The sequence below is a fragment of the Cnephaeus nilssonii genome (assembly GCF_951640355.1).
Source record: "Cnephaeus nilssonii genome assembly, chromosome: 14".
Lineage (NCBI taxonomy): Eukaryota > Metazoa > Chordata > Mammalia > Chiroptera > Vespertilionidae > Cnephaeus > Cnephaeus nilssonii.
Genome location: NC_137085.1, coordinates 33,420,434 through 33,444,952, shown reverse-complemented (window position 1 = coordinate 33,444,952; position 24,519 = coordinate 33,420,434). Strand labels below are relative to the sequence as shown.

Genomic DNA, 24,519 nt, shown 5'->3' with positions numbered 1-24,519 from the left:
TATTTTTAATATAATTAAAATTACACATGTGGCTTGCACTATATTTCTACTGGACAGCACTGTAATTGTTTAAGTCAGGCATCCTCAAACTACGGCCCGCAGGCCACATGCGGGTGTTTTTGCTGTTTTGTTTTTTTACTTCAAAATAAGATATGTGCAGTGTGCATAGGAATTTGTTCATAGTTTTTTTTGAACTATAGTCCGGCCCTCCAACTGTCTGAGGGACAGTGAACTGGCCCCCCCTGTTAAAAAAGTTTGAGGACCCCTGGTTTAAGTCATGGTAAAAATGTTCCAATGAGGTGGCTTTTAAGGAACAGTGTGACAAGATCCACAACAGTAAGCCCTACTGCCGTAAGGCAGAGGTCAGCAAACTTTCTGTGAAGGGCCACACAGTAAATATTTTCATCTCTGGGGCCATATGGTCTGTTCTGAAAGCAGCCACCCTATCTAGTAAAGAGGGACTATGTTAATTGACCACCACGCCCTCACAAAGATGGCAGCACCCATAGCCAATAAGGAGGGAATATGCTTTGACTGCCACATCCTCAAAGATGGTGGCGCCCACAGCCACAAGATGGCGGAGCCCAGTCCCCTCAGCCCTGCTGGGGCGTCTGCCTCCGGAGTCCCCCAGTCCCCTCAGCCCTCCAGCCCCCAGGGCTGGCCCGAGGCGCAGGCAAGCCTCAGGTGACAGCTGTCCAGCCGCCCTGGACCGCCCGAGGCTCAGGTAACCAGGGCCGGCCGAGGCTTGTGCTGCCAGCAGTAACAGCGGCAGAGGAGTGATGGGGGCGTCGCCTTCCCGAGGGCTCCCAGACTGTGAGAGGGGGCAGGCTGGGCTGAGGCCCCCCCCCCGCCGCCCATGCACTGGCCTCTAGTAGGTAATATAAAAATGAATGGGCATGGCACATTTGTCCCACTATGGTTTGTTGACCCCTGCCTTAAGGCATCCACTGTAAGCAATGGCTCCTACTGGCTCACACTGCTAAATTTTCAGGAATTTTGTGAGCCAGTTTAATACTGGTAGCTTAAAACTGCCGTGGTAAGAGAATTTACACCATAGAAATCAGTGAACACTAAAAATCAGTGTTTTTTCTGAAGAATTGGAACATTTATCAGCACTACATATTGACTACATACATGTAAAGAATTAACTCCTCCCTAAGCATTTAAATTACATTAGCTGTGAACCGTCTTTGAGAAAGATGGATAATCATTCAAATCATTTTTTGTGTTCTGTGGTTCTGGTCAGGGCACATGCCCATGTTGCGGGCTCAGTTCCCAGTAGGGGGCGTGCAGGAGGCAGGAGATCAATGATTTTCTCTCATCGTTAATGTTTCTCTCCCTCTCCCTTCCTCTGTGAAATCAATAAAAAATATTTTTTTAAAAAGAATTGAATGTCCTGAGGCAGTCAAGAGTTGTGCTTGAAGAGTGGTGAACTAAGGGAAGAGCTGTTAAAAACTAAGCTGAGAAAGGAGAGCAGGAACCAGGAGATTATGTATATACTGCACTCAGCAAAATTTCAAAAATTGCTAGTTATTATTAAATACATACTTGTTAATAAATATTTTCTGAGCCCATACCATGCACTAGGCTCTGGTAACAATGGTGAACAATCACAAATCCGCTCTAGCAGGAAAATAAAGCATTAATCATATAGCCACATAAATACAGAATTTAAATTGTGATGATTTATAACCAAAAATAGGGTACTGAGAGAAAATACAAGGGAATCCCAATCTAGCCTGGGCAATCAGGAATAGTTCTTTGAGAAAGTGACCTCTGCACTGAAATTTAAGGGGTAACTGGAATGGGCAAAGAGTGGGAAGCAAATGCAGATGGAAAGAACAAATTACACAAAAGTCCTGAGGCAGGAAAAAAATGTAGCAACAGGTCAAGGAACTAAAAAGTCAGTGTGGCAAGAGCCAAGTAACCAAGGAAAAAAGAAGGCATCAGAGTGGAGAGGTAGGAACCTTACCACACAGGACCTCACAGAAGCTTTAAGTAGTCTAAGGTCAATGGGGAGCCATTAGTTTTACCTAGAGGGCAACATGATCAGATTAACATTTTTTTTCAGAGATTGATCTAGGAATGAATGGGAGGGGCAGAAAAATGGGAAGACTGAGCAGTAGGTTACTATATTTTCTAGGCAAGAGGCAATGGCCACATAGCGGAGTCAATCCTCAATCTTATAAGCACCTACTTAATCTATTAAATATGCCACTGCAGGACACCACTCTTACAAATTAAAAACCTCAAAGAGCCCTGACAGGTTTGGCTCAGTGAATAGAGCGTCAGCCTGCAGATTCAAAGGTCTCAGGTTCGATTCCGGTCAAGAGCATGTACCTTGGTTGCGGGCACATCCCCAGTAGAGGGTGTGCAAGAGGCAGCTGATTGACGTTTCTCTCTCACCAATGTTTCTAACTCTCTATCCCTCTCTCTTCCTCTCTGTAAAAAATCAATAAAATAGATTTTTTTTAAAGCCTCAAAGAATTTTTTTTTTATGTAGGCTACAGTTATTGATATATGTTCCATTCGAAATTAAAACTGAGAAATCTTTTTAAATATTTTTTAATAATAATAAACTCGTATAAATAACACTCTTTTTTTTAAATGACTACAGCCCTGGCTGCTGGGCTTAGTTCGTTGAGCATCACCCCATGTACTGAGAGGTCACTAGTAGCATTCCAAATCAAAGCACATGCCAGAGGCAACCCAAAGATGTTTCTCTCTCACACAGATGTTCTTCTCTCTAAAATGAATAAAAACATAATTTTAAAAAATGACTACATGTTCCCATTATGATGGAAAATGTGATATATTCATATACATGGCACAACATGGATGAACCCTAAAAACATTATGCCATGTATAAGAAGCCAATCACAGTTTTTCAAAATCTGGTATTTTACACCTCAGCACATCTTAAATCATTTCAATCATATTGTAAATGCTCAATAGTCAGAGGTAGCTGGTGGTACCAAAGAGGACAATGCAGTCCTACACCCATACTATAATGTTAGATGATGCTTGTGATAATGACCCTAAGGCACTGCAATTCCCCCATTAGGAAATGCTCGATTCTACTCAATACAATATTTATATTATTATATGTTATGTTAAATATATTATTTTTCTAAATGTTTCAAGTGATGAAGACGTTTTGTAAAACTAGAATGCATGTTACCTGAGTGTTTCAGTTAACTCTACTTTAAAATTTTACATTATAATCTGGAGGGCTAAAAAAAAATCCAAGAAAAGCTAATCAGAAGTTACATGGAAGCTCCCTTCCATTCTCTGCACTAGTTTTAATCACATACACACACACACACACACACACACACACACACACACACACACCATTCTTCTGGACTTCATCTTGCTTGTTGACACTTGGAAATCCTCAAACTGTTTCCAGTAACAGATAACGAATAAGTAAAAGAAAGCACAAGCTCATACACAGGGACTTTGTGCCCTTTTTTTTTTTTTTTATCTATTTACATTATGAAAACCCCAATTAATGAAACCACCTTGAGAGGGCTCTCTGGAGCATTCCCACACCTTTCTTCCCTCTCAGGCATGCATCTTTACTTTTCTGTCCTAAACTCAGGGTCCCCAAGTGACTTGCAACCAAGTGAGCAATGCGCAGCGGCAGCTCATCCCAGGCTTACCCCTTGAACATGTCTCCAAGGCCCCCTGTTCTCTAACTTTTCAGTGAGCTAAAATAGCAGCCCCGCATGGCTCACTTCTTTCCTACCTCGTTTCTAGAAAGCCAAGGCAGAGCACCCACCTAGGCTGTCTCCTGTTGCTTCTTCTACCCTAAGCCCTTCCTTTGTTTCACTGTCCCCAGCTTTAATAAATGTATTCTCAAAATAAAAAATAAAATGTATTCATATAAAGAAATACTACTTTAGTATACTTTATTAACAGAATGATATAAGAACACTAATTGAAAGATATTTTAAATTGTAGAAAATGAGATTTGTCTGATAGAGAGCCTAAGCCTTCAATATTATCCTTTCGTAGGTATCTTGCTTACCCCTTTACCTACAATATTACCTAAGAATTCTCAGAACAGTTCCCAATTTTTTACTGAACATTTTTATTGGGTCCTAATGTCATTCAATATATTTTAATGATAAATTATAATATGTAGCAAATATTTAAAGCTAACAAGCCACTTAGGAAAACTTAAATTACAAAGTTACAAATATTTTTCTTGTGCTTCAAGAATTTTACAAATCATCTGAAATTGCTTTTCTTCTTCTTGCACATTTTCCTGTATGTGCTACCCTCAACAGAGTGTACAGATAGTTCAACTTGTCTTCAGAGTCTTGGTGCAGTGATGAGCTTCAATTTTTATCATGTTTCTGCTCCAACAGAAAGCATTTACCAAAATAAAAATTTAACTGCCATTAGAAAAATTTGCTTCAGAAAGGCCTTAGTTTTATCTACTAAAGTTTTATTTTGGTTACAGAGGAGTAAATTTAAAATTTCCACAGAATTTTAAAATCCTAATTTCACTATCACAAAAAGTAAAAAAATAAAAAAAATAAAAAAGCCTCACAGATATATCATAAACTGACTTAAATCAAATTTTCTATTTATAGAATATTGAATCTTTCTAATCTTTTACATTAAATGCTCACAACAGCTGAACTAGGAATCCTAGGAAGAAGACCTAAGACTTCAAAAATTAATATGACTACACACCCACTATAATAAAACAAAAAAGACTGACACTATCAAATGTTAGCAGGAATGTGGAGCAACAGAAACTCCCATACACTGTTGTGTAGGATTGTAAAATAGAACAAACATGGTTTCTACCACATGATCGAGTCATTCCACCTTTAAGTATTTATCATAAGAGATAAAAGCACTTGTCAAAAAAAGGTTTGTAAAAGAATGTCCATAGTAACTAACTGAAAACAGCCCACGTAACTGACAACAGGATAATAGATAAATTTTGGTATATTTATACAATGAAAACAACACAGCAATAAAAAAGGAACTACAGCCTGGCAGGTGTGGCTCCGGTTGAGTGTCGACCCATGAACCTGGAGGTCATGGTTCCATTCCCCATCTGGACACATGCCTGGGTTTCCAGCTCGATCCCCAGGAGGGGGCATGCAGGAGACAGCTAAATGATGATTCTCTCTCATTGATGTTTCTCTCTCTCTCTCCCTCTCCCTTCCTGTCTAAAAACAATAAAAACATTTTTAAATTTTTTTTAAAAGGAACTACACAACAAGAATGAATCTCAATCATTATGCTGAGTGGGGGAAAAAAGGCCTTACCCAATGTCACTTACGAGAAGTTCTAGAAAAGGCAAAACTAACCAACGGTGAAGAAAAATTTAAAAAGTGGGTGATGGAGGGGAGAGTGGCTGAACTGACTGGGAAAGGTTAAGAGAGAACTTTCTAGTCAATTATAAAGTCCTACATCTTAATAAAAAGCTTTAGATTACACAGTTTTGTGGAAACTCATAGAATAGCAATAAATCTATATAATAAAAGCCTAAGCCACCTTTATGGCGGAACGACTGGTCACTATGATGCGCACTGACCACCAGGGGGCAGACGCTCAACGCAGGAGCTGCCCCCTGGTGGTCAGTGCGCTCCCACAAGGGGAGTGCCACTCAGCCAGTGGCAGTGGTGGGAGCCTCTCCCACCTCCTTGGCAGCGCTTAAGGAGCCTAAGGAGCCGCAAGCCAGTGGTAAGGAGCGAGGGGTCCCAGACTGCGAGAGGGAGCAGGCCCCGCTGAGGGACGCCCCCTCCCCCACACAAATTTCATGCACCGAGCCTCTAGTAAATAAACAAAAAGACTGAACTCGGTTAATGATATACACATTGCTGAAGTGTTCTTTAAGGGGAACATGTACCGATATTTGCAATTTACTTTGAAATGCATTCAAAATAAAAAATGGACTGATAAATTATTTGTGTGATATAGGAAATACAGCAAAACACGAATTGTAGGTAACAGACTTGTGGGTATTCATTTTCCAATTTTCAACTTTCCTGTATGTTGGAAAATATAAAAATATTAAAGAAATTTTTCATAGCAAAACTGAGACCAAAAAATATGGTGATTCAGTAGATGGTAAAAGTTCCTCTCACTTTATGCTACACGCCTACTTACAACTTCACAAAACTCACCATCTTTTAGAAGCATATACACCAATACCCCAATCACTTACAGTCCCTAGGTAATATGTCCATTTCAGGAATTGCTTCCTCATAAACTGTTCACAATGTTTGAAATTGCCAGAGATCAATACAATAATTATGGGAAAATATTCTAGGGTGTATTCAACAATATGCTAAAACTATTTGCTGAATTCGAGATTCCTAATTAATTGTAAAATTTATATTGCTGAACAAATTTTAAGTTGTTAAATTATTTGGCAGTATTCTCCATTAACTCCAATTTTGTTTTTGTTTTTTATCAGATTGCAACCGCTAGTATCTGCGTAACGCAGCTATGGTCCCCCTAAAATCAAACAAAAAACTACCCAATGACTGGCATCTGAGGGATGATAGATTACAAAGAAAACAGCAAGTCATCAATGAGAGTCCATCCAACTTTCTCCTTACACCTAATACTATCATTTAAGATGTGGTTAAAGCAAGTTCTAGGTTATAGTAAATGTTTTCAAAAAAATAAAGAATGGGAAAGATTCAGCCGTGAAAACGCAAAACTAAATGTACATGTGCTCCTCACCGCAAAATCCACCTTACCCTTCGGGCAGGCAAAACAATAAGCACCCCCTTTCTTATTCCCGAGACAAAACCGCAGGCTGGGCGAACGCGAACCCACGCCCCAGCCAGCCTCATCCCAGCCGGGAGCCAGCCGGTGGGTCCCCTTCCTTTGTGCGGAGCTGCGGGGAGCAGCTGGGGGCGGAGGCTGGGGGGCGGCGGAGGCCAAAGCGTAAGGCGCGGAGGGAAGAGGTGTCGGCGCGTCCCACAAACAGGCCGCGAGGCACCGCCACAAACCTCCGCGGCGTCCCGAGGAGCAAACCCCCGAACTCGGGTGTGATCTCTTCAGGGAGGAGCGCGGAGAGGACGGCCAGGCGCACCTCCGGGGAAGACCCCCGCCCAGGCCTTTAAAGGCCACCTCCCCCCGCCGCGGGCAGAGGTCCTGCCGCCACCCCCACGCGGACCGAGCCGAGGGCGGTCCTCACCTGCTGGACGGAGCTATCCTCCGGCACCGCGAACTCCTCCTTCTCCTTCGGGGTCTTCACAGTGACTTTCATGATCTTGGGCTCCGCGGAAGCAGCGGCCGCGGGGGCGCCGGTCCCTTCGGCCGCGGCAGGGCTGTCCTGGGAGCTCGGAGGGCCACCGCTTTCACCACTCTCGGCCATGGCGGCGGCGGTGACTCAGGAAGGAGCAGGCGAGCGAGGGGGAGCCAGCAGACGCCACAGCCGGCTGGCCCGGACAACGGAGAACGCGGGTCGCGCCGCCTCAGTGGCTCGGGGCGCAGGGCCGCCCTGGCGGGCGAGGGGCGGCAGAGCTGGGCGTGGGCTCCGGCGCAGGCCCGGGTCGGGCGCTCGGAGGCCGCTGTAGGTTCAGACGCCGCTCGGTCGCAGCGACATCCGCAGCCGCCGCCGCTTCCTCCTCCCCACCCCCTCCCCCGCGTTCCTCCTCCGCCGCCGCCGCCGCGCGGGGCATGCCGGGTAACGCAGCTGACGCCGTCGGCCAGTCGTGCCCGGCCGACCGGGCTTCGAGCCCCCGCGGCTTTGCTTCCCCTCTCCCGTGGGTCAGTGTAGGCACAGCCAGAGCGAAAGAATAAAAGCAGAGTGGGGCGGGAGAGGTCCGTTTATTTTTCACTCCTTTCACCAAAGAATAAACTCGCGGGTTTTGGAAGACATTATCACGGCGCACGTGGATGACCTCACAGTTAGCGAAATTACTCGAAAGGGCTCACCCACTGGGCGCTGCGGCCGTGGCTGCGCCTGCGCTCTCGCGATCCAGGGCGTTTCCCCACCCCCTTACGTCATACACCGCGCCGCCGGCCTCACTGGACCCAAGCTAGTTCCGCGTAGCCACTGGGACCGGAGTCTCTAAGGAATGCTGGAGAGGTTTTGTTATTTTAATATGCTTAATTTTCGTTGACTTGGGAGATTTAAAACGCTTGATCTTACTGTCAGGAGCGCGGGAGTTGGAAGCTAAGTTAATCGGGGAGAGAGCCTCATAAACCCCTCCCACCCCTAAAAAAAAAGTAGACGTCTGTAGCCACACAGCGCAATCCGAGGAGTCATCGCTCCCCGGCCGCGGCTTCTGCCCTCGGGTCAGCCCCTTTTGCTCAAGTGACCGGGCCACCTGTGTTGACTGTGGCCTCCGCTCGCATGCTGACATCCTGCGCGAGCAACCCCGAATTTTCTGTGAACACTTACTTCCCAAAATGTCTGAGCAGAAACGGAGTCCCACCCAACTGAGACTGTTTGATGTAGCTGAGGTGTTCTTTTTATGTTCTGACATCAAATAAGTTACTGCTTTATTTCAGACTTTAGGTGGCATTAAAGATAGTTAAAAAATATATATTTTCCATTTAATATGGGTACAAATAAGAAACAGGAAGTTATTTCCCCTCTGGGAATTCTAACTTTGAAATGACGTCAATGTTGGTCTTTAAAAAATGACTTGCAAGGAATATACCACACCGGACATTCAACTTTATGAATCAGTGTTACACAGATGTAAACCCTGACAGCCCATTGTGACCCAGATATGCAAGAATATAATCTGTATTTCTATTTTTAAATCAACTATTTTCTGGAAGTAAATACTCTTGCATGATGAGTTCTTTTGAGCAGAGTCCTTTTGTAATCTGGGATTAAGAGAAATTCTGAAAGTATAAATTGCAATACAATTATCTGGTATTAGCTAAACTTCTGGCAGCACTGTTCAATAACATTAAAAATTACACAAGGTGCCCTGGTCGGTGTGGCTCAATTGGTCGGGCATAGTCCTGCGCTGTGAAAGGTTGTGGGTTCCATTCAGCCCAGGTTGCTGGCTCCATCCCTGGCAGGAGGAATGCACGAGGCAGCCCATCCATGTTTTGCTCTTACATTGATGTTTCTCTCTCTCGCTAAAAAAGTTTAAGAATAAAACTATCTTTTAAAAAAATTACAGCCGAAACCGGTTTGGCTCAGTGGATAGAGCGTCGGCCTGCGGACTGAAAGGTCCCAGGTTCGAGTCCGGTCAAGGGCATGTACATTGGTTGCGGGCACATCCCTGGTAGGGGGTGTGCAAGAGGCAGCTGGTCGATGTTTCTCTCTCATCGATGTTTCTAGCTCTCTGTCCCTCTCCTTTCCTCTCTGTAAAAAATCAATAAAATATATATTTTTTTTAAAAAAAAGCAATTCCACTTTAATAAAAATAAAATAAAAAATTACAGAGGGCTCTCTGCTGAAGGATACGTCCTCTTGTGAAGGATGACTACTTGCTTCTGTCTAGATGTCAGGAAATCATTTCTTCTCAAGGTAGAAGTTCTACTATTGGACAATCAATCATTTATCTCTAACCAAACACATATGAAACTGCTCTGTAATGATCTACATTAATTTTATTTCTTTAAAATTATGAAGTGTATGCACAATTTATGAAGTAATATAATTTATCTGTAAGAAGATACAGTACTAGAGGCCCGTTGCACAAAGAGATTCATGCAATAGGCCTTCCTTCCCCTGGCTGCCGGCACCCGTTTTCCTCTGGCACCCCGGAACCAAGGCCTTCCCTCTGGCCACCACCTTCAGTCTTTGCTCTGGGCGGAGCGCTGCTCCTGTAGCTCCCTCCATGCCCCCCCCCCCGCCCACCCTCCGCCTCCCCCCCCCCACCCTCCGCCTCCCCCCCCCCCCCGGGCTCTCCCCCTCATAGCAGATGTCCCGCCCCCGCCCAGCCACTCTGTGCCTGCATGCGTGCTGCCCAGAGACCTGGAGCTGCTGGGGAGTGGGGCTGCCGACATATTTGTTGGGTTAATTTGCATACTCACTGCTGATTGTTTGGTGGGTGTAGTGAAGTGACAGTCAATTTGCATGTTTCTTTTATTAGTGTAGTTATTTTGGCACTTTTGAGAAATAATCCTACATTTTAAGGAACTTTTGGAGATGGGGGTCCAGATAAGGGATCAACAAACTTTTAGGGAAGACTAGGTAGTAAATAGGTTAGGCTTTTTGAGCCATACATTATCTGTAAATACTTGTATTCCCATATAACTGTATTACTTTTTCGGTGTCACTCATCACATTTTGCCTTGTATTACACTTGTGTGCATATCTCCTTTATTAGATAAGACCTTAGAAAACAGGGATCACGTCTTATAAGTACCACATGCTAACCGATTGCGCCACTGGAGCTCCAGCCGGGGATCAAGTTTTAATCACACAAGTGCCAACCTAATTTCTTGGTGGCATGAGAGCATTTATTGTAGAACTGAATTGTTGAACTATTATGTTTTCCACTAGAGAGGAAATTCACTTAGAACAGATCATATTTTATACTCTTATGTCTCTCCCAAAGTTTATAGTATAGTGACATAGATAATAGGTAATACTACCTTTTTAAAATATATTTTATTGATTTTTTTACAGAGAGGAAGGGAGAGGGGGAGTTAGAAACATCGACCAGAGAGAAACATCGATCATCTGCCTCCTGCACAACTCCTACTGGGGTTGTGCCCGCAACCAAGGTACACACCCTTGACCGGAATCGAACCTGGGACCTTTCAGTCCACAGGCCAACGCTCTATCCACTGAGCCAAACCGGCTAGGGCAGGTAATACTAACTTGCTTTGTAATAGGTTCAGAGGGAAAAAACATTCACTCCCTGCTTGTGTAAAACTCCAAGTCTAATGATTTCAGAGGACAAATTTATTCAGCACACATGTATTTGTCTCATAGAGCACTTAAGGCTAGTATCAACAGAATTCCAATAGCAGAATGAGGCCAACCTGCAGCATTAATAACCATGCTCCCCAGAGTCCCATAAACCATCAGGGTCTACTTTGGCTGCTTCCTAGGTATTGTTTTTGTATTGACTTATCCCCGTGGCCCACGGCATTAATCTAGGCACAGAAGTATGTATTAGCAATTGCACATACTTTGCCATGGCCTGCACAGAGGAAATCTAGGGCAATTATATCAATCATAATAACCCTGAACAGTGAGTTGAGGCTGACTTGAATGCCTTCCAGGGCCAATGTGATGTCATTGATCTCTTCAGCTAAATTGAGGACAAATTTTGTTCTACCTCTTCTAATTGGATGGTTCTCGTTAACTCCCCCTCCCAGGTTACATACAAACCAGTAAATTATCCCTCTGAGAAACTTCTCCAAGTAATCAAGGGCAGTCTCATTTTTGATAGTTCTACATGTGGTCTGATGGCTCTGTGATCTATTGATGGTGTTTCCTCAAACACTTGAAGTTTTCTTATCACCACCCCTAAGGTGCAAGCCACTGTTTTTTCAAGAGGAGCAGAATTGTGGTTATTTGTGACATCCACCTAAGAAGTACAGTCCTGGGGCACACATGATGCACCTGGAAGGAAAATGTTTCTAATTATTGAAGGCTCCCCCGCCCCCACAACCAATCTGACCTATATCAGTGGGGCGCCACATGTGCCAGGCCAACACAGTCGGCTTTAGTGAGCCTGAGGCGGGCAGGGGCAGCGAAGGATTGAAGAAACGACAGAGAATAAGCTGGGTCTAGGTGAATCTCCTGTGCCTGGCTAAGGCCACAGAGAAAGATCCAGATGGCAAGCTGAGCCTTTTTAAAAATATATATATTTTTTATTGATTTTTTACAGAGAGGAAGGGAGAGGGACAGAGAGTTAGAAACATCGATGAGAGAGACACATCAATCAGCTGCCTCCTGCACACCCCCTACTGGGGATGTGCCCGAAAGCAAGGTACATGTCCTTGACCGGAATCGAACCTGGGACCTTTGAGTCCGCAGGCCAATGCTCTGTGCACTGAGCCAAACTGGTTAGGGCCTGAGTCTTTATTTTATAGTCAGAGGTAAACAAGGTAGTGGTCACCATAGTTACAATGTTCTTGTTTCACTTGTTTTGGTAGCACTTGCAGCACCTCCCACAGTCCATTAGCTACCCAGATAGGATCTAGGGGGCTTCATGAGGTCAAGCTTAATTATGCTAAGAGGGCTGTGCTCTCTAAGCTGGGACTTGTTTGTGGTTTTGCCAACAGGTCAGTCCAAGGCTTAACCCTATAGCTGCTCCCTACAGGGCACAAGATGACAGTGCCTCTATTGTGGCCTGCTAGCTGGTTGGTAAGCCTTAGGTTCCCTAGTTCATTTGAATAATTAAGTCTAGTCTTTGTTTATGGAAGGACTGCCTACAGGCAGGCAGTCCAAATTGTCCTGCTTGTCCATGCCACCAGCTGAATGGCATTTATCCACTCCACAGAATGACTAGTGAAGACTACAGGAGTAGGAGTGGGAAGGATATCTGGAGGTGCTGACAGATGTTTTGCATGGGAGGTACAAGAGATGGGACATTCCCTATTTTTTTAACTTTAAATTTTTTTTTTTTATTTTAGAGAGGGAAAAAGAGAAACACCGAGTTGTTGTTCCACTTATTTATGCATTCATTGGTTGACTTTTGCATGTGCCCTGAATAAGGATCGAACCCACAACTTTGACATATCGGGATGATGCTCTAACCAACTAAGCTACCCTACCAGGGTTCCCTGCCATTTTGAACTGGCTTCTTATTAAACAAGAATGGCAATCAACTGTGATCAGAGAGCTATGTGGTGGACGGCAGAGCCAGTTAAATGTAGTGTTTGCTAGTTCAGGAGAATCTTACCTGAGTGTCTTCCTTCATGAGGAAAGGTCTGGGGATAGCTCTGAAAGATGGAATACCATGATGTCTCACCCTCTCCCAGGCCTCCTGAGGTCCAAGATGTTCCCCTAGTGCCAGACAGCTTACCTCTACCACCAAAAAACCAGTATGTCCCATTCCAGTAGCTATAACTTCACCTTCACCCAGACCTTTTGTCCATAAGGATGAGACACAAAAGCAATAAGGACATTTTTCTAAAACTTATTGAGAGCTATTATGTCCCCCATTTGGACCACCACAGGCAATTATAGGGGACTAAGGGAGCAATGTATTCAACCATGTACTCAATCATTATCCTTACCCACTAGGACCATGTCAGTCCAACAGGAGAATCCAAGCAGCTAAGCCAGAATTAAGCTTAAATCTTTTTTAAAAATAATTTTTTTTTTAGAGAGAAAGGAAGAGGGATAGATAGAAACATCAATGATTAGAGACAATCATTGATGGGCTGCTGTTGGAAGCTGCCCATTGCCTTCACTAGCAGAAAGGGGTGGACAAGGAGTCCGGAAGGCTGGTCAACCGTGAGGTTCTGGCAAGGGTCAGAGCCAGGCACACACTGTCTAGTTGAGACAAAGGGAGCTGAAGCAACTTTCACCTTTTAGTCCTATGTAAATCCTTGCTGATGAGCTGTCATCGAGCTATTACTGAAATTGCCTGCCTAAGGGCTATGAGTGTACCCCAGACCTGAATAAAAGGGATCGCAAGGCCAGAGCAAAGCGTAGTCCTCTCTTAGGCTTCCGCCTGCCCCCCAATTCCCAAATTAGTATCTTCTTGTCCAGTCTCTTTCATTTGTGTGCGGCCTCCTCCAGAACCTGAACCCTGAACCCTGAACCACGCGGGACGTGGGGGGGGGGGGGGGTAACACTCGCAACTGGCAGCCCAACGTGGGGCATTCGCAGGCTGCCTCCTACATGCCCCCTACTGGGGATCAAGCCTGCAACCCAGGCATGTGCTGTTGACTGGAATCGAACCTGGGACCCTTCAGTCCACAGTCGACACTCTATCCACTGAGCCAAACTGGCTAGGGCAAGCTTAAATAATGTACCAACCAGGCCAACCTGTGATTGTCATTAGAGGAAAGAAAGAAGCATCATGCCCAGGGTAGCATTCTGGATTTTCACTATCATTTTATAGGTACACCCCCACCTGCCACCCCCTTTTTTATCATTACCTAGGAAGTGGCCAGGAGGAGATGATCTCTTTCTAGAGACAGCCACATTCAATGACCAAAATACCTAGTATGAACTAGGAGCAAGTGAGGGATATAAAGTAAGAGAGTCTTTTGAGAGGACTGTAGATGGTAGCACAAGAAGTCCTGAGTACCTTGGCCATTAGCCCATTGTTAAGTGACTTTTGCAATAAAAAGTACATTTGTCAGACTGCAAATGTTCCAGAATGCCAAAAACATGACAGATTAGTTTTAAGACACAAGAGTATGTCTAGAGTCAGTTGATTGGACTAGACCAATAACACCAAAGGTGACAAAGTGTCAACAATGGTGAGGTACCACCAATACCCCTGAGAGGAGCAAGAGTCCAATGTAATCAATATGCCAGCAGTGGGCAGGAGCCACACTTGTGCAGTGTGGCCTCATTCCCTGTGAGACAAATGTGTCATCTTTTGTCAGGAGTCCAAGTTGCAATCAGTGGTAACCTTTGCATCAGAAACATAGATTCCTTACTCTGCCCACTCTATGATGATGACACACAGTGTGGACCATGCCCAGAACAATGATGGACAGAAGCAGCAATGGTGGCAATCAGGGCAGCACAGAGCTCTGTCAGCAATTTGACTCCAGTCATTCTCAACGGTATAGCCCCTACTATGGACATCTACATGAGAGACCCAAGTGTTTGGGTCAGCAATTGTGATTTGTTTATACACTTCATGTCCCCAAAGAGGATGTGTTTCAATCTGCCAGTCTGTAGTTTCCCAAGTGCAGAATGAAGAGCTAGGCCATTGGCAACAGCCCAAGAGTTAGTACAAATATAACAAAGTTCATCAAGAGGACTACTGGCCAGAAATAAGAGAATGGCCTTATATTCTGCCCAAAGTTTAGTGACCATGTTCACTGTTGTTCTACATGTTAACACCAAAGTTGAACAGCCACAGCAGATCTGATAGGTTTCAGTGTAGCTAAACCATCAGTGAATCAGGCCCAGGCATTTAGGGGAAATCCTGAGTTGAGAGCCCCATTGAGTCAACAGCTTTGCTTCACACATAAAGTCAGAGGGAAAAGAAGGCAAGTGGTAGTTTCTCCAGGGGATAGCTGCCACTTTTCATATAAAGCCAAGATACCGTGGGCCAGAACAGCAGCATTCTTGAATATATCATTTCCATTTGCTCAACAAGGCTTATTTAGCCCTTCCCACCTTGGTAGTCATTCAGTCAAAATTGACTTATCCCCAAATGGCATTATTAGGCGGAGTCACACAGCCTTTATCAGTCAGGCATTCAGTTTCAACAAGAGCTCAATTGCAAAGCTAATAAATAGCAGCCTTTTTTTATTTTTTTTAAAGAAACGAAATATTTGGGAAATAGGCTTACTTTCTTTTTTCCCCACTTTTTATTTTATTGATAAAAGAAACATCCATTTGCTGTCCCACTTATTTATGCATTCATTGGTTGATTCTTTTATGTGCCCTGACTGGAGATCGAACCCTCATTCTTGGCATATCAGGACAATGCTCTAACCCAGTGGTCGGCAAACCGAGGCTCGCGAGCCACATGCGGCTCTTTGGTCCCTTTAGTGTGGCTCTTCCACAAAATACCACGTGCGGGCGCGCATGTAGTGTGATTGAAACTTCGTGGCCCATGCGCAGAAGTCGGTTTTTGGCCTGGGCGAGTCTATTTTGAAGAAGTGGCATTAGAACACTCAAGGGGCCAAACAGCCGCATGTGGCTCGCGAGCCGCGGTTTGCCGACCACTGCTCTTACCAACTGAGCTACCTGGCCATGGCAACTAATAGCTGCTTTTCAAATGGGGTGTATGTGTAGCTGTGTTAGGGAGGCTTTGAGTTAAAAACCCCAAGGGGCACCTCAGGATGGAGGCTGCCTCCTCTTAACAGAGACTCCAATTGGCAAAATTATCATTCCTGAAGACTTGTAGCTCAAACTGTGGAGCCTCAAAGTCACTAGCACTTCTCTGCTTGCAACTCTTCTCAATCAGGAGAATGTCCTCTGGCACTTAAGGAATGAGGAAACAGAGGTACACATCAATTCCTACTATACATTCAGACCTAAAACAATGATTGCATTAGCCTGGAGGACCGCACCCAGAAGGTCACTTTAGCATTCCTTCTCCAGGTGAATCCTGCCTAAGCCCTATTGGCTGCATTCTCTAGATGCCAGCTCCCCCATGGGGCTGAGAGAATGGTGATGGGCTTCTGTATCCAGCAGAGCCATATCTCCACCCCAAAGTTCCCCCAAATACTTGCCAAACAAACAGACCTTTGGTCCCCCTTGGTGACAGGGAAAACTTGGCCCCTCTCCTAATCATCTTTCCCTTAAAGTAGCTGAAGTTGGAGTAGAGGAGGAGGGAGGGATCAAGAACCAGGAAGGAGAAGGTGTGCCAGCAGCAAAGTGCAATGACTTTGTTTTAAGCACTGCAGTGGCTGACTGCAGCTTCATCAAACAAACTTCCAATGTTCCCAGTCCACCCAAAGCGCTGTATTAGGCAGCAAAGTTCTAATTCTGCCCAGAGTGTAGTGCCCATGTAACTGTGGCAGCCACAGCCACATTTTCCAGCTGTGGCTGGAGTTTGTCCTTTGGTTGATGACCTTCTTTGAGGAGATCACCTTCATCTGGGCATTTGCTGCCCCCTTATCAAAACAACACCTTAAATTCAACATAAGTGGTAGGGGGAGTTTTCCATGAAGGCAGGGCTCATTGCAAGAAGTTATTTAGATTTCTTTGGGTCTGTTTTTCAATCTTCAGTGGGTTACCTCATTAGCATTGTTAAACCCAACCTGGGGCAATAAGAGCCTTAATACCAATCTACCTCATTTATGGTTTCTGCAGGAATTAGTCTGCCTCAGAAAAATCCCTCTAAGAGGACCAAAGATCCTTACACCAGTTTGCACTGTAAAAACAAACAAAGAAAAACTCTTGAGACCTTTTATGGTTATCTCTGGATGGATCTAAGATTAGCATGATAGACTGAGGGAAGAGTTGAGCTAAAGGGCAGCCTAGCTGTTGCCATTCTTTGTTGTTGTTGTTGTTGCCATTCTTAACAATGCTTATATGCTCATTCCCTCATCTCCCAAGCCTTCCAGGGAAGGTTCTAAAAATCTGCCTGGTTTCTGCCCATAGCAGTTGGGAATTTCCCTTTCATGTTTAATGTAATGCATGTTTCTGTCACTATTGTCTGACATAGGGCAAAACTTAGTATTAATTGTTACATGGCATGAACCTGAAGCTGATCTAGTATCAGCCTCTACTTGCCCTAATTGCAAGCTAAGTTAACTTGGACACATTTTGTGGATGTGGACAGAGAAGACACAGGTCTCCTAGGTCAAGGACAAAGGACTGTTACATCAACAGAAGAGTGTCAGCATTGTCATGCACCATTTCCCCAAGGCCCAGTTCCCAAAAAGCAATGCAAAGAGGACCAGTGTCATCTGTACATGTAGTGAGCTCTGTTATAAGAGAGTCGTTCTGAGCTTAGGGAACCCCAATCTTTTTTTTTTTTTTCCAATCTTTTATAGTAGGCAATAAACCTATTATATCAACCATTTTTCACTCATCTGGTATGTCCCATAGGTTTAGCATACAGCAAGTGCTGAGTAATATAGTCACTGAACTTAACAACCCAATTAATTGGTTGTGCTATAAGGAAAAAGAATATGTTCACATTGTTTCTGAAACTTAAAACATCAAACGTATTAATGGAAGAGTAAATTAATTTTATTGACTGATGAAAAACTAAAGTGATAAGAAGTATGGATAGTAAACAATAATCATTGTGTTCTGCTGGAATTCTGTTTTTCTTCTTTTCACTTTAAGCCAAAAGGACAAAAAATTATAGACTGTTAGTAAGCTAATTGTTTTACATATTTCAACAAAAACTGCATAGCTTAGCAGTTGCACAGCATTAAATATATACATTTTTGCAAAACCCTGAAAGTTTTAATTTTTATGTTGACCTCAAAGGCTAATGGAATCACCTACACTGGTCGAATTCAGAGTTTCTTTTCCCTTTTCTGCCACCCTGTAAAGAAAAATGGGGCAAATTATTTAGGAAATACCACTTTGAGGGCATTTTCATTTTAAGAATATATGAAACCAAAAGCATTTTGAATATGAGAAGGAAGGATTTTTTGAGTTTGTTGCATATTTGAATATGCATACTACTAAATTATTTTATGGGGTTATTTTTACAAATGATTAAAGTAGTTGTAGAAAACAGTTACCCCTCTTTGAACTAGTCTAGATTTAGTAAGATCACCAATTATGTTACCTTTTTTAGAGCTCTTTTAGACTGTCCCAGTTTGTTTTTAAAATAAAAATTTTAATCAATACTAACACAATTTATTCCATATGATCCCTTTTGGGTAATTCAATTTCTAATGCAAGTTTTGTCTAGTCTTCTTACCAGACAAAAGCATTAGAAGTCTGATTTTGTTCATCACTGTTTTGAAAAGTAGATTATACTTTTCATATTGCTCAGTGACATATATACATCTGTATTTAATCTGCTACAATTTGACTATCGGGCCAAGAAAAGAGAAAGGCAGCTTAAAAGACAAGAAGTATTTTACACGAATTAACATAACATTTTCTGCATTAAAAGTAAATACTAATTATAGAAATATGGAAAGTACAAAGATACAAAGAAGAAAATGAAAATCATCCATAACTACTCTACCTATCCCTCTTCTTTTTAACCATAAATAATGATTTGATGTATTTGCCTTATAACAATTTTATAGTTTTTTTTCTCTCCATCTTTTATAAACTATGGCAATGTATCCAAGTTAATTGATTAGAATCATGTGAGTAGTAATATTTTTCAAATTCTGATGTCTAAACTTTGTCCCAGACCTATTTATTCACTATTACCAGGAGTGGGCCAAACTATCTGTAATTCAAAAAAGCTCTCAAGTGATTCTGATGATCAACCAAGTCTGGGTACTACTTGTCTGTGAAAAGTGCATTTCTTAAAATGGTGGTTATGTAAGGGGTACATGAAATCCAGGCCCATTTAATAATGGTGGCAGCTTCTCTTTGTCTTTTTCTCATCTTTTCACCGCCTATAACTTTTCTCTTGGTGATCAAAAACATTTCTATATCAACCTTCATATTTTTTTTAAAAATCAAGTCTAAAAATGCTGTTATTCATTCCTGACCAAATAAAAGTTTTTCAAGGATTTATTCAGAGAAATAAGTATAAAGAGGTTATCTGGGACCTGAGATATATAATCACATCTTAAAAACAAAATTTATTTCTTGATAGCAGAAAAGTAAAAATAAATTTTTCAAAAATTTTTCTATAAAGTAGATCCCAACTACACATAGTATGTTATACAGCTTAAAACTCTTACCTTGCTTCTCAACAAGATTTCTTTTTAAACACACAAAATATTTGAAAATCATTTTCAAAGCCTCCCAGGCAAATTCTCATTCCCAGACTGATAAGACGTCAAAGCTGGAGCTAAATAACTTTTATGTTCTCTAGGCCATCAATGGCTTTCCATTTTTTTTTTTTTACTATGACCTCACATTAATTTTTTATATCATGACTTAGGCACATATACATACATATAAATAAATATATGTGTGTGTTTATATCTACATACAGATACACATATACTGATACAAAGCATTGACATTTTTTACTGCTTCACCCTAAATAAAATGCTGAATGCCAGTTTGTGAGTGCAGAAGAAATTACAGAATTAGAAAAATCACTATTTTGCAACCACCAAAAATAACTGCTACAAATATCAATGGATGCTAAACCATTGGGTAAAAAGAAAAGGATCTCGTCACACAATCGCAAAATATCACTCCACATATCATTTATTAATTTATAAATATACCTTTATAGTAAACACATCTAAAAGATACTGCTGTACCCAAATGATTAAACTTCTTATATAATGGGGCAAATGTCATTATGTGCCTTCCCTCGATATAAGTCAATGGCACGTATGCTGCAACATTTATGTAGTACCAAGAATTTTTTCTGAAATACTTTAGTTATTGCTGCATTTATCAATATCTAGAAAAACCTTAACATTTTCTAAAATGTATAATTTATAAAATTGTTAATATTTCTGGTGAATACATTTTGGCCTAAGAAAAAAATAGTCCACTTATTCTCAAACAATATCTATTTCAAATGTATTATTTGTGATGAAAACACTTTCAGAATTATAAAAGCATACCTGATATTTGGCTAATTCTGCTTGTAATACTTTCACTTTAGATCTTTCTTGTTCTAACGCAGCATGAAGTGAAGTCACCTATAATCAAATATTCAATTTTTAAAAAAGACTTTTGTGTTTTTAGGCAAATACTCTTAATTCACTTTAATTTTTAGCTGTGTGTGTGTGTATTTTTTTTACATTCAAAATAATTTTGTATTCATTTCAGGTGTGTAAAGCATAGTGGTTAGACAATCATATACTTTACAAAGTGTTTCCCTCAGTATTTCCAGTACCTGCCACCTGGCATCAGACATATAATAACCTTAATTCTTAACACTTATTCACAATGATGATTTCTGACTACTGGATAAATGAGCATCAGAGGAGAACCCTTCCTCACCACCTCAATTTCAATTAGGCACTTTACTTAGCTATATGTTAGAGATACATAGGACAAGCTCACTGTTCTAAGACCATAGATTAAGAATGGGCAGGGCAGGGCAGATAATTAAGCCCAAGGGTAGGATAAATTCTATCTGCCCTTTCTATCTCTATATTCATAGTCCACATCAACTAAAATACAACCTTATCTTCCCCTATTCTTCAGGACATAGCTACCACCCTTAAACAGTAAATAGAATCTTCATTCATTTGCTAATACATAGTAATAACTTATATCACTTCTCTTTTTTATTGAATTTATTGGGATGACACTTTAAATAAAATTATATAGGCTTCAGGTGTACAATTCTATAACACATTACCTGTATACTGTATTATGTGTTCACCAATTTATATCACTTTCTTGCAGTGTTGATGGGCTATATTTTTGTTTAGTCAAGTTTCACAATTCAAGACTAAAGAACAGCCTAAGAATATCAGTCTTGTATACAGTTTTCCTTACCTGTATAGTCAGTTCATTCTTGATACTTTGTGATTCATCAACTTGCAGAAGTATTTCTGCTTTATCTTTCACTGACAAAAAAAGGGCGAGGAAAATAGTAGTATAAATAATTTTGTCAATCACTCCAATACTTTTACAATACTTTAGTGACCCAAAATAGCAATGCAGTCAGGCAAAGATTAATTGTCCTCCTTCTTAATGAATATATTCTTTGATCCTATATAGCTCTTATTTTTCATTGGGAAATTCTGATTATATATTATCCTATTCTTGGAAATTTTAAATTTTCTGTAGCGCTGAAAAATTAATTGTAAAGATCTGATGAAAGAGTTTTTCCATTTACAGTAAAAAGGTCAAATACACAAGAAAACAAAAAATTTCACACAGAGAGAAAACTTTGAATACCTTGACTGATCTTTTTTTAATCTTCTTTTTTTGACTAATCTTTAAGATTAAAAAAATATAGAACATTTCTATTTCCTTTGTTTTCTTAAATTGTCAGGGTGACCACATAGGCCCACAGAAATTATTTATATCTGATGTTTCATACCAATAAAGCACTGTCAAATAAACATAGCTCATATGATCATATCTGATCATATAACATCTGTGGTCTCTCAGAACTATTCATTTGTCTAGAGGCTTTTTTTCCCTCTTTGGGGAAGCAAGAGATCTATATTTTATCTCCTTAGTTTCCAAAGCATTAAAAATCTCCACATGGCCAATAAATCCCATGGTATAATGGCTACTGAATGAAAAGCTAACTCCTCAACTTTAAAAACAAGCTAAGGAAAAGAAAAACAAGAGAGATTGAAGAGGTAAAACTATAATAAAATTTGTAAGAGAAGAAATGTTTAAGTATTTTTGAGTACTGATATGACTACAACTCTACCAATATAATACTGTAAATCAAATTTATTTTTCATAGTTTAATATGATATGCAATAAGGTATAACATGTATCTAGAAACAAATCAGTCTTTCAAGAATCAACTTGGGAACTTTTATGAATTACACTTTCTACTCCTCCATCTTCATAATTAAACACACACACACTAAGAACTAGTGACTTTTTAATAATTATGTAATACTTTAATTACAGTCTCTTCTCCTATAATGCTTGTTTCAATGACACTGATATATTAGGAACAATTTGAACACAACGGGAATTTTGCATTTGCTTAAGCTCAATTATGTGAACACAGAAAACTCCATCCATGCCCACAATCAAAATATCTACCACCTATCTCAGTTCAGTTCACCGATTTTCAAGTCTTCCATAACTTAACAGTAACACACAAGTTATAACCCTCTGAAGCCTACTTCTACAAACAAAGTTGTGTTTAACCATTTTTAACATGTATAAAACTGTTATACTGTTTTTATTAGATTCCCATCTTGTTTTAAATGTTTTAAAATATATATATATTTTTATTTCAGAGAGGAAGGGAGAGGGAGAGGGAGAGAGATAGGTAGAAACATCAATGATAAAAGAGAATCACTGGTAGGCTGCCTCCTGCACAGCTCACACTGGGGATTGAGCCCCTAATCTGGGCACATGCCCTGACCAGAATCAAACCATGACCTCCTGGTTCATAGGTCAATGCACAACCACTGAGCCACACTGACTCGGCAGATGCCCATCTTTTTTTAATGTATCACTGATGAAGTTTTTGAGTGTTGTATGCTTCTAACCCCATCTCCCCCATAGACCTTATGGTTTTAAATGTGTGATTTTGCAAATATTGATGAATTTAAGGAACACGTGTTGCATTATAACAGAATTGACGGTATTTACATCTATACTAATAAAAGGGCAATATGCAAATTGGTCAGGACGCCCTCACAGTAACAACCGAACAGCAGGCTGTGTGGGGCAACCAGGCCAGCAAGGGGGTTAGTGAGGGACGACCAAATGACTGAATAAGCAGGCTGCGTGGGGAGACCAGGCTGGCAGGGGGGTTAGTGAGGGGTGACCAAATGACCAAACAGCAGGATGCGTGGGGTGACCAGACCGGCAGGGGGAACAGTGAGGGGCAACCAAGGCGGCAGAAGGGGGCAGTGAGGGGTGACCAGGCCGGCAGGGGGACAATTGGCGGCAACCAGGCCAGCAGGGGGCGCAGTGAGGGGCAACCAGGCCGGCAGAAGGGACAGTTGGCGGTGACCAGGCCAGCAAGGGGGGGGGCAGTTGGGGGTTACCAGGCTGGCGGGGGGGAGGGCAGTGAGGGGCAACCAGGCCCACAGAGGGGGTCAGTGAGGGGTGACCAGGCCAGCAGGGCGGGGACAGTTGGGGGCAACCAGGCCAGCAGGAGGGGCAGCAAGGCCGGCAGGGGGGAAAGTTAGAGGCGACCAGGCCAGCGGGAGGGGGGGCAGTTGGGGGCGACCAGGCTGGTGGGGGGGCAGTTGGGGGAAACCAGGCTGGCAGGGGGGGGCAGTTGGGAGCAACCAGGCTGGCGGGGGGGGGGGGGCAGTTAGGGGTGACCAGGCAGGCAAGCAGGCAGGTGAGCAGTTACAAGCCAGGGGTCCTGGATTGGAGAGGGTGCAGGCTGGGCTGAGGGGAGCCCCCCCATGTGCACAAATTTCATGCACCAGGCCTCTAGTTTATATTATAAATGACAGAGTACATATACTCTAATGTACTGTATTTTTCATGTAATGGTCCTATATCAAATTCTTCTAGTTGGATTATTTACAGAATGGAGTATAGACACAAATTTTATTTACTGGTAGCCATTTTTAATCCATTATTGAGAGTAAGCTTTTATCAGTTAATATTTTCACTTTTTCCATTTCTTTAACCAAGGAATATTTCTTTTACATATTTAAAAATCATATATCCAATGATACATTTAATTTATTTAATTAGAAACATACCTTATAAACCAATTATTTTCATAATTTTATTCATTAAATGAATCTTAAGATGATGGTGTCTAACTGTCCAAATAATGCCTTTTCCCATTATTCTTTAACTAGAGGTCTGGTGCATAAAAATTCATGCACTGGAGGTGGGGGTCCCTCAGCCCAGCCTGCCCCCTCTCACAGTCTGGGAGCCCTTAGGGGCAGGAGGCTACCTGGCAATCAAGGGAAGGTGACATCCCCATCACACCTCTGCTGTTGCCACTGCCGGCAGCACAAGCTTCGGCTGGCCCTGGTTACTTGAGCCTCGGGTGGCCCTGGGCGGCTGTGCAGCAGCCATCCGAGGCTTGCCTGCACCTCGGGTGTCGGCTGGGCAGCCGCCATCTGAGGCTTGCTTGTGCCTCGGGCGTCGGCTGGGCAGTTGCCATCCGAGGCTTGCCTGCGCCTCGGGCCAGCCCTGGGCAGATGGGGAGCTGAGGGCGGGTCCGGCCGTACCGTGCACCTGCCACCCCCCCAATCTGGGCTGAAAGGACT

General features: G+C 42.3%; 2 protein-coding genes across 6 annotated transcripts in view; both read right to left on the bottom strand.

Annotated features, from left to right (window-relative positions):
• The window catches only part of UBQLN1 (ubiquilin 1), a 43,578-nt gene extending 35,935 nt beyond the window's left edge, over positions 1-7,643 (bottom strand). For all 3 annotated transcript variants that reach the window (XM_079790369.1, XM_079790370.1, XM_079790371.1), the window contains exon 1: positions 7,181-7,643. In XM_079790369.1, coding sequence (XP_079646495.1) covers positions 7,181-7,360 — 180 coding nt within the window. In that variant the 5' untranslated portion in view covers positions 7,361-7,643. The remainder of the gene's footprint in view (positions 1-7,180) is intronic.
• Positions 7,644-17,740: 10,097 nt separating this feature from the next.
• The window catches only part of GKAP1 (G kinase anchoring protein 1), a 59,494-nt gene continuing 52,715 nt past the window's right edge, over positions 17,741-24,519 (bottom strand). For all 3 annotated transcript variants that reach the window (XM_079790321.1, XM_079790323.1, XM_079790322.1), the window contains 3 exons: positions 21,128-21,198; positions 20,242-20,319; positions 17,741-18,062 (listed from right to left, as the gene is read on the bottom strand). In XM_079790321.1, coding sequence (XP_079646447.1) covers positions 18,015-18,062; positions 20,242-20,319; positions 21,128-21,198 — 197 coding nt within the window. In that variant the 3' untranslated portion in view covers positions 17,741-18,014. The remainder of the gene's footprint in view (positions 18,063-20,241; positions 20,320-21,127; positions 21,199-24,519) is intronic.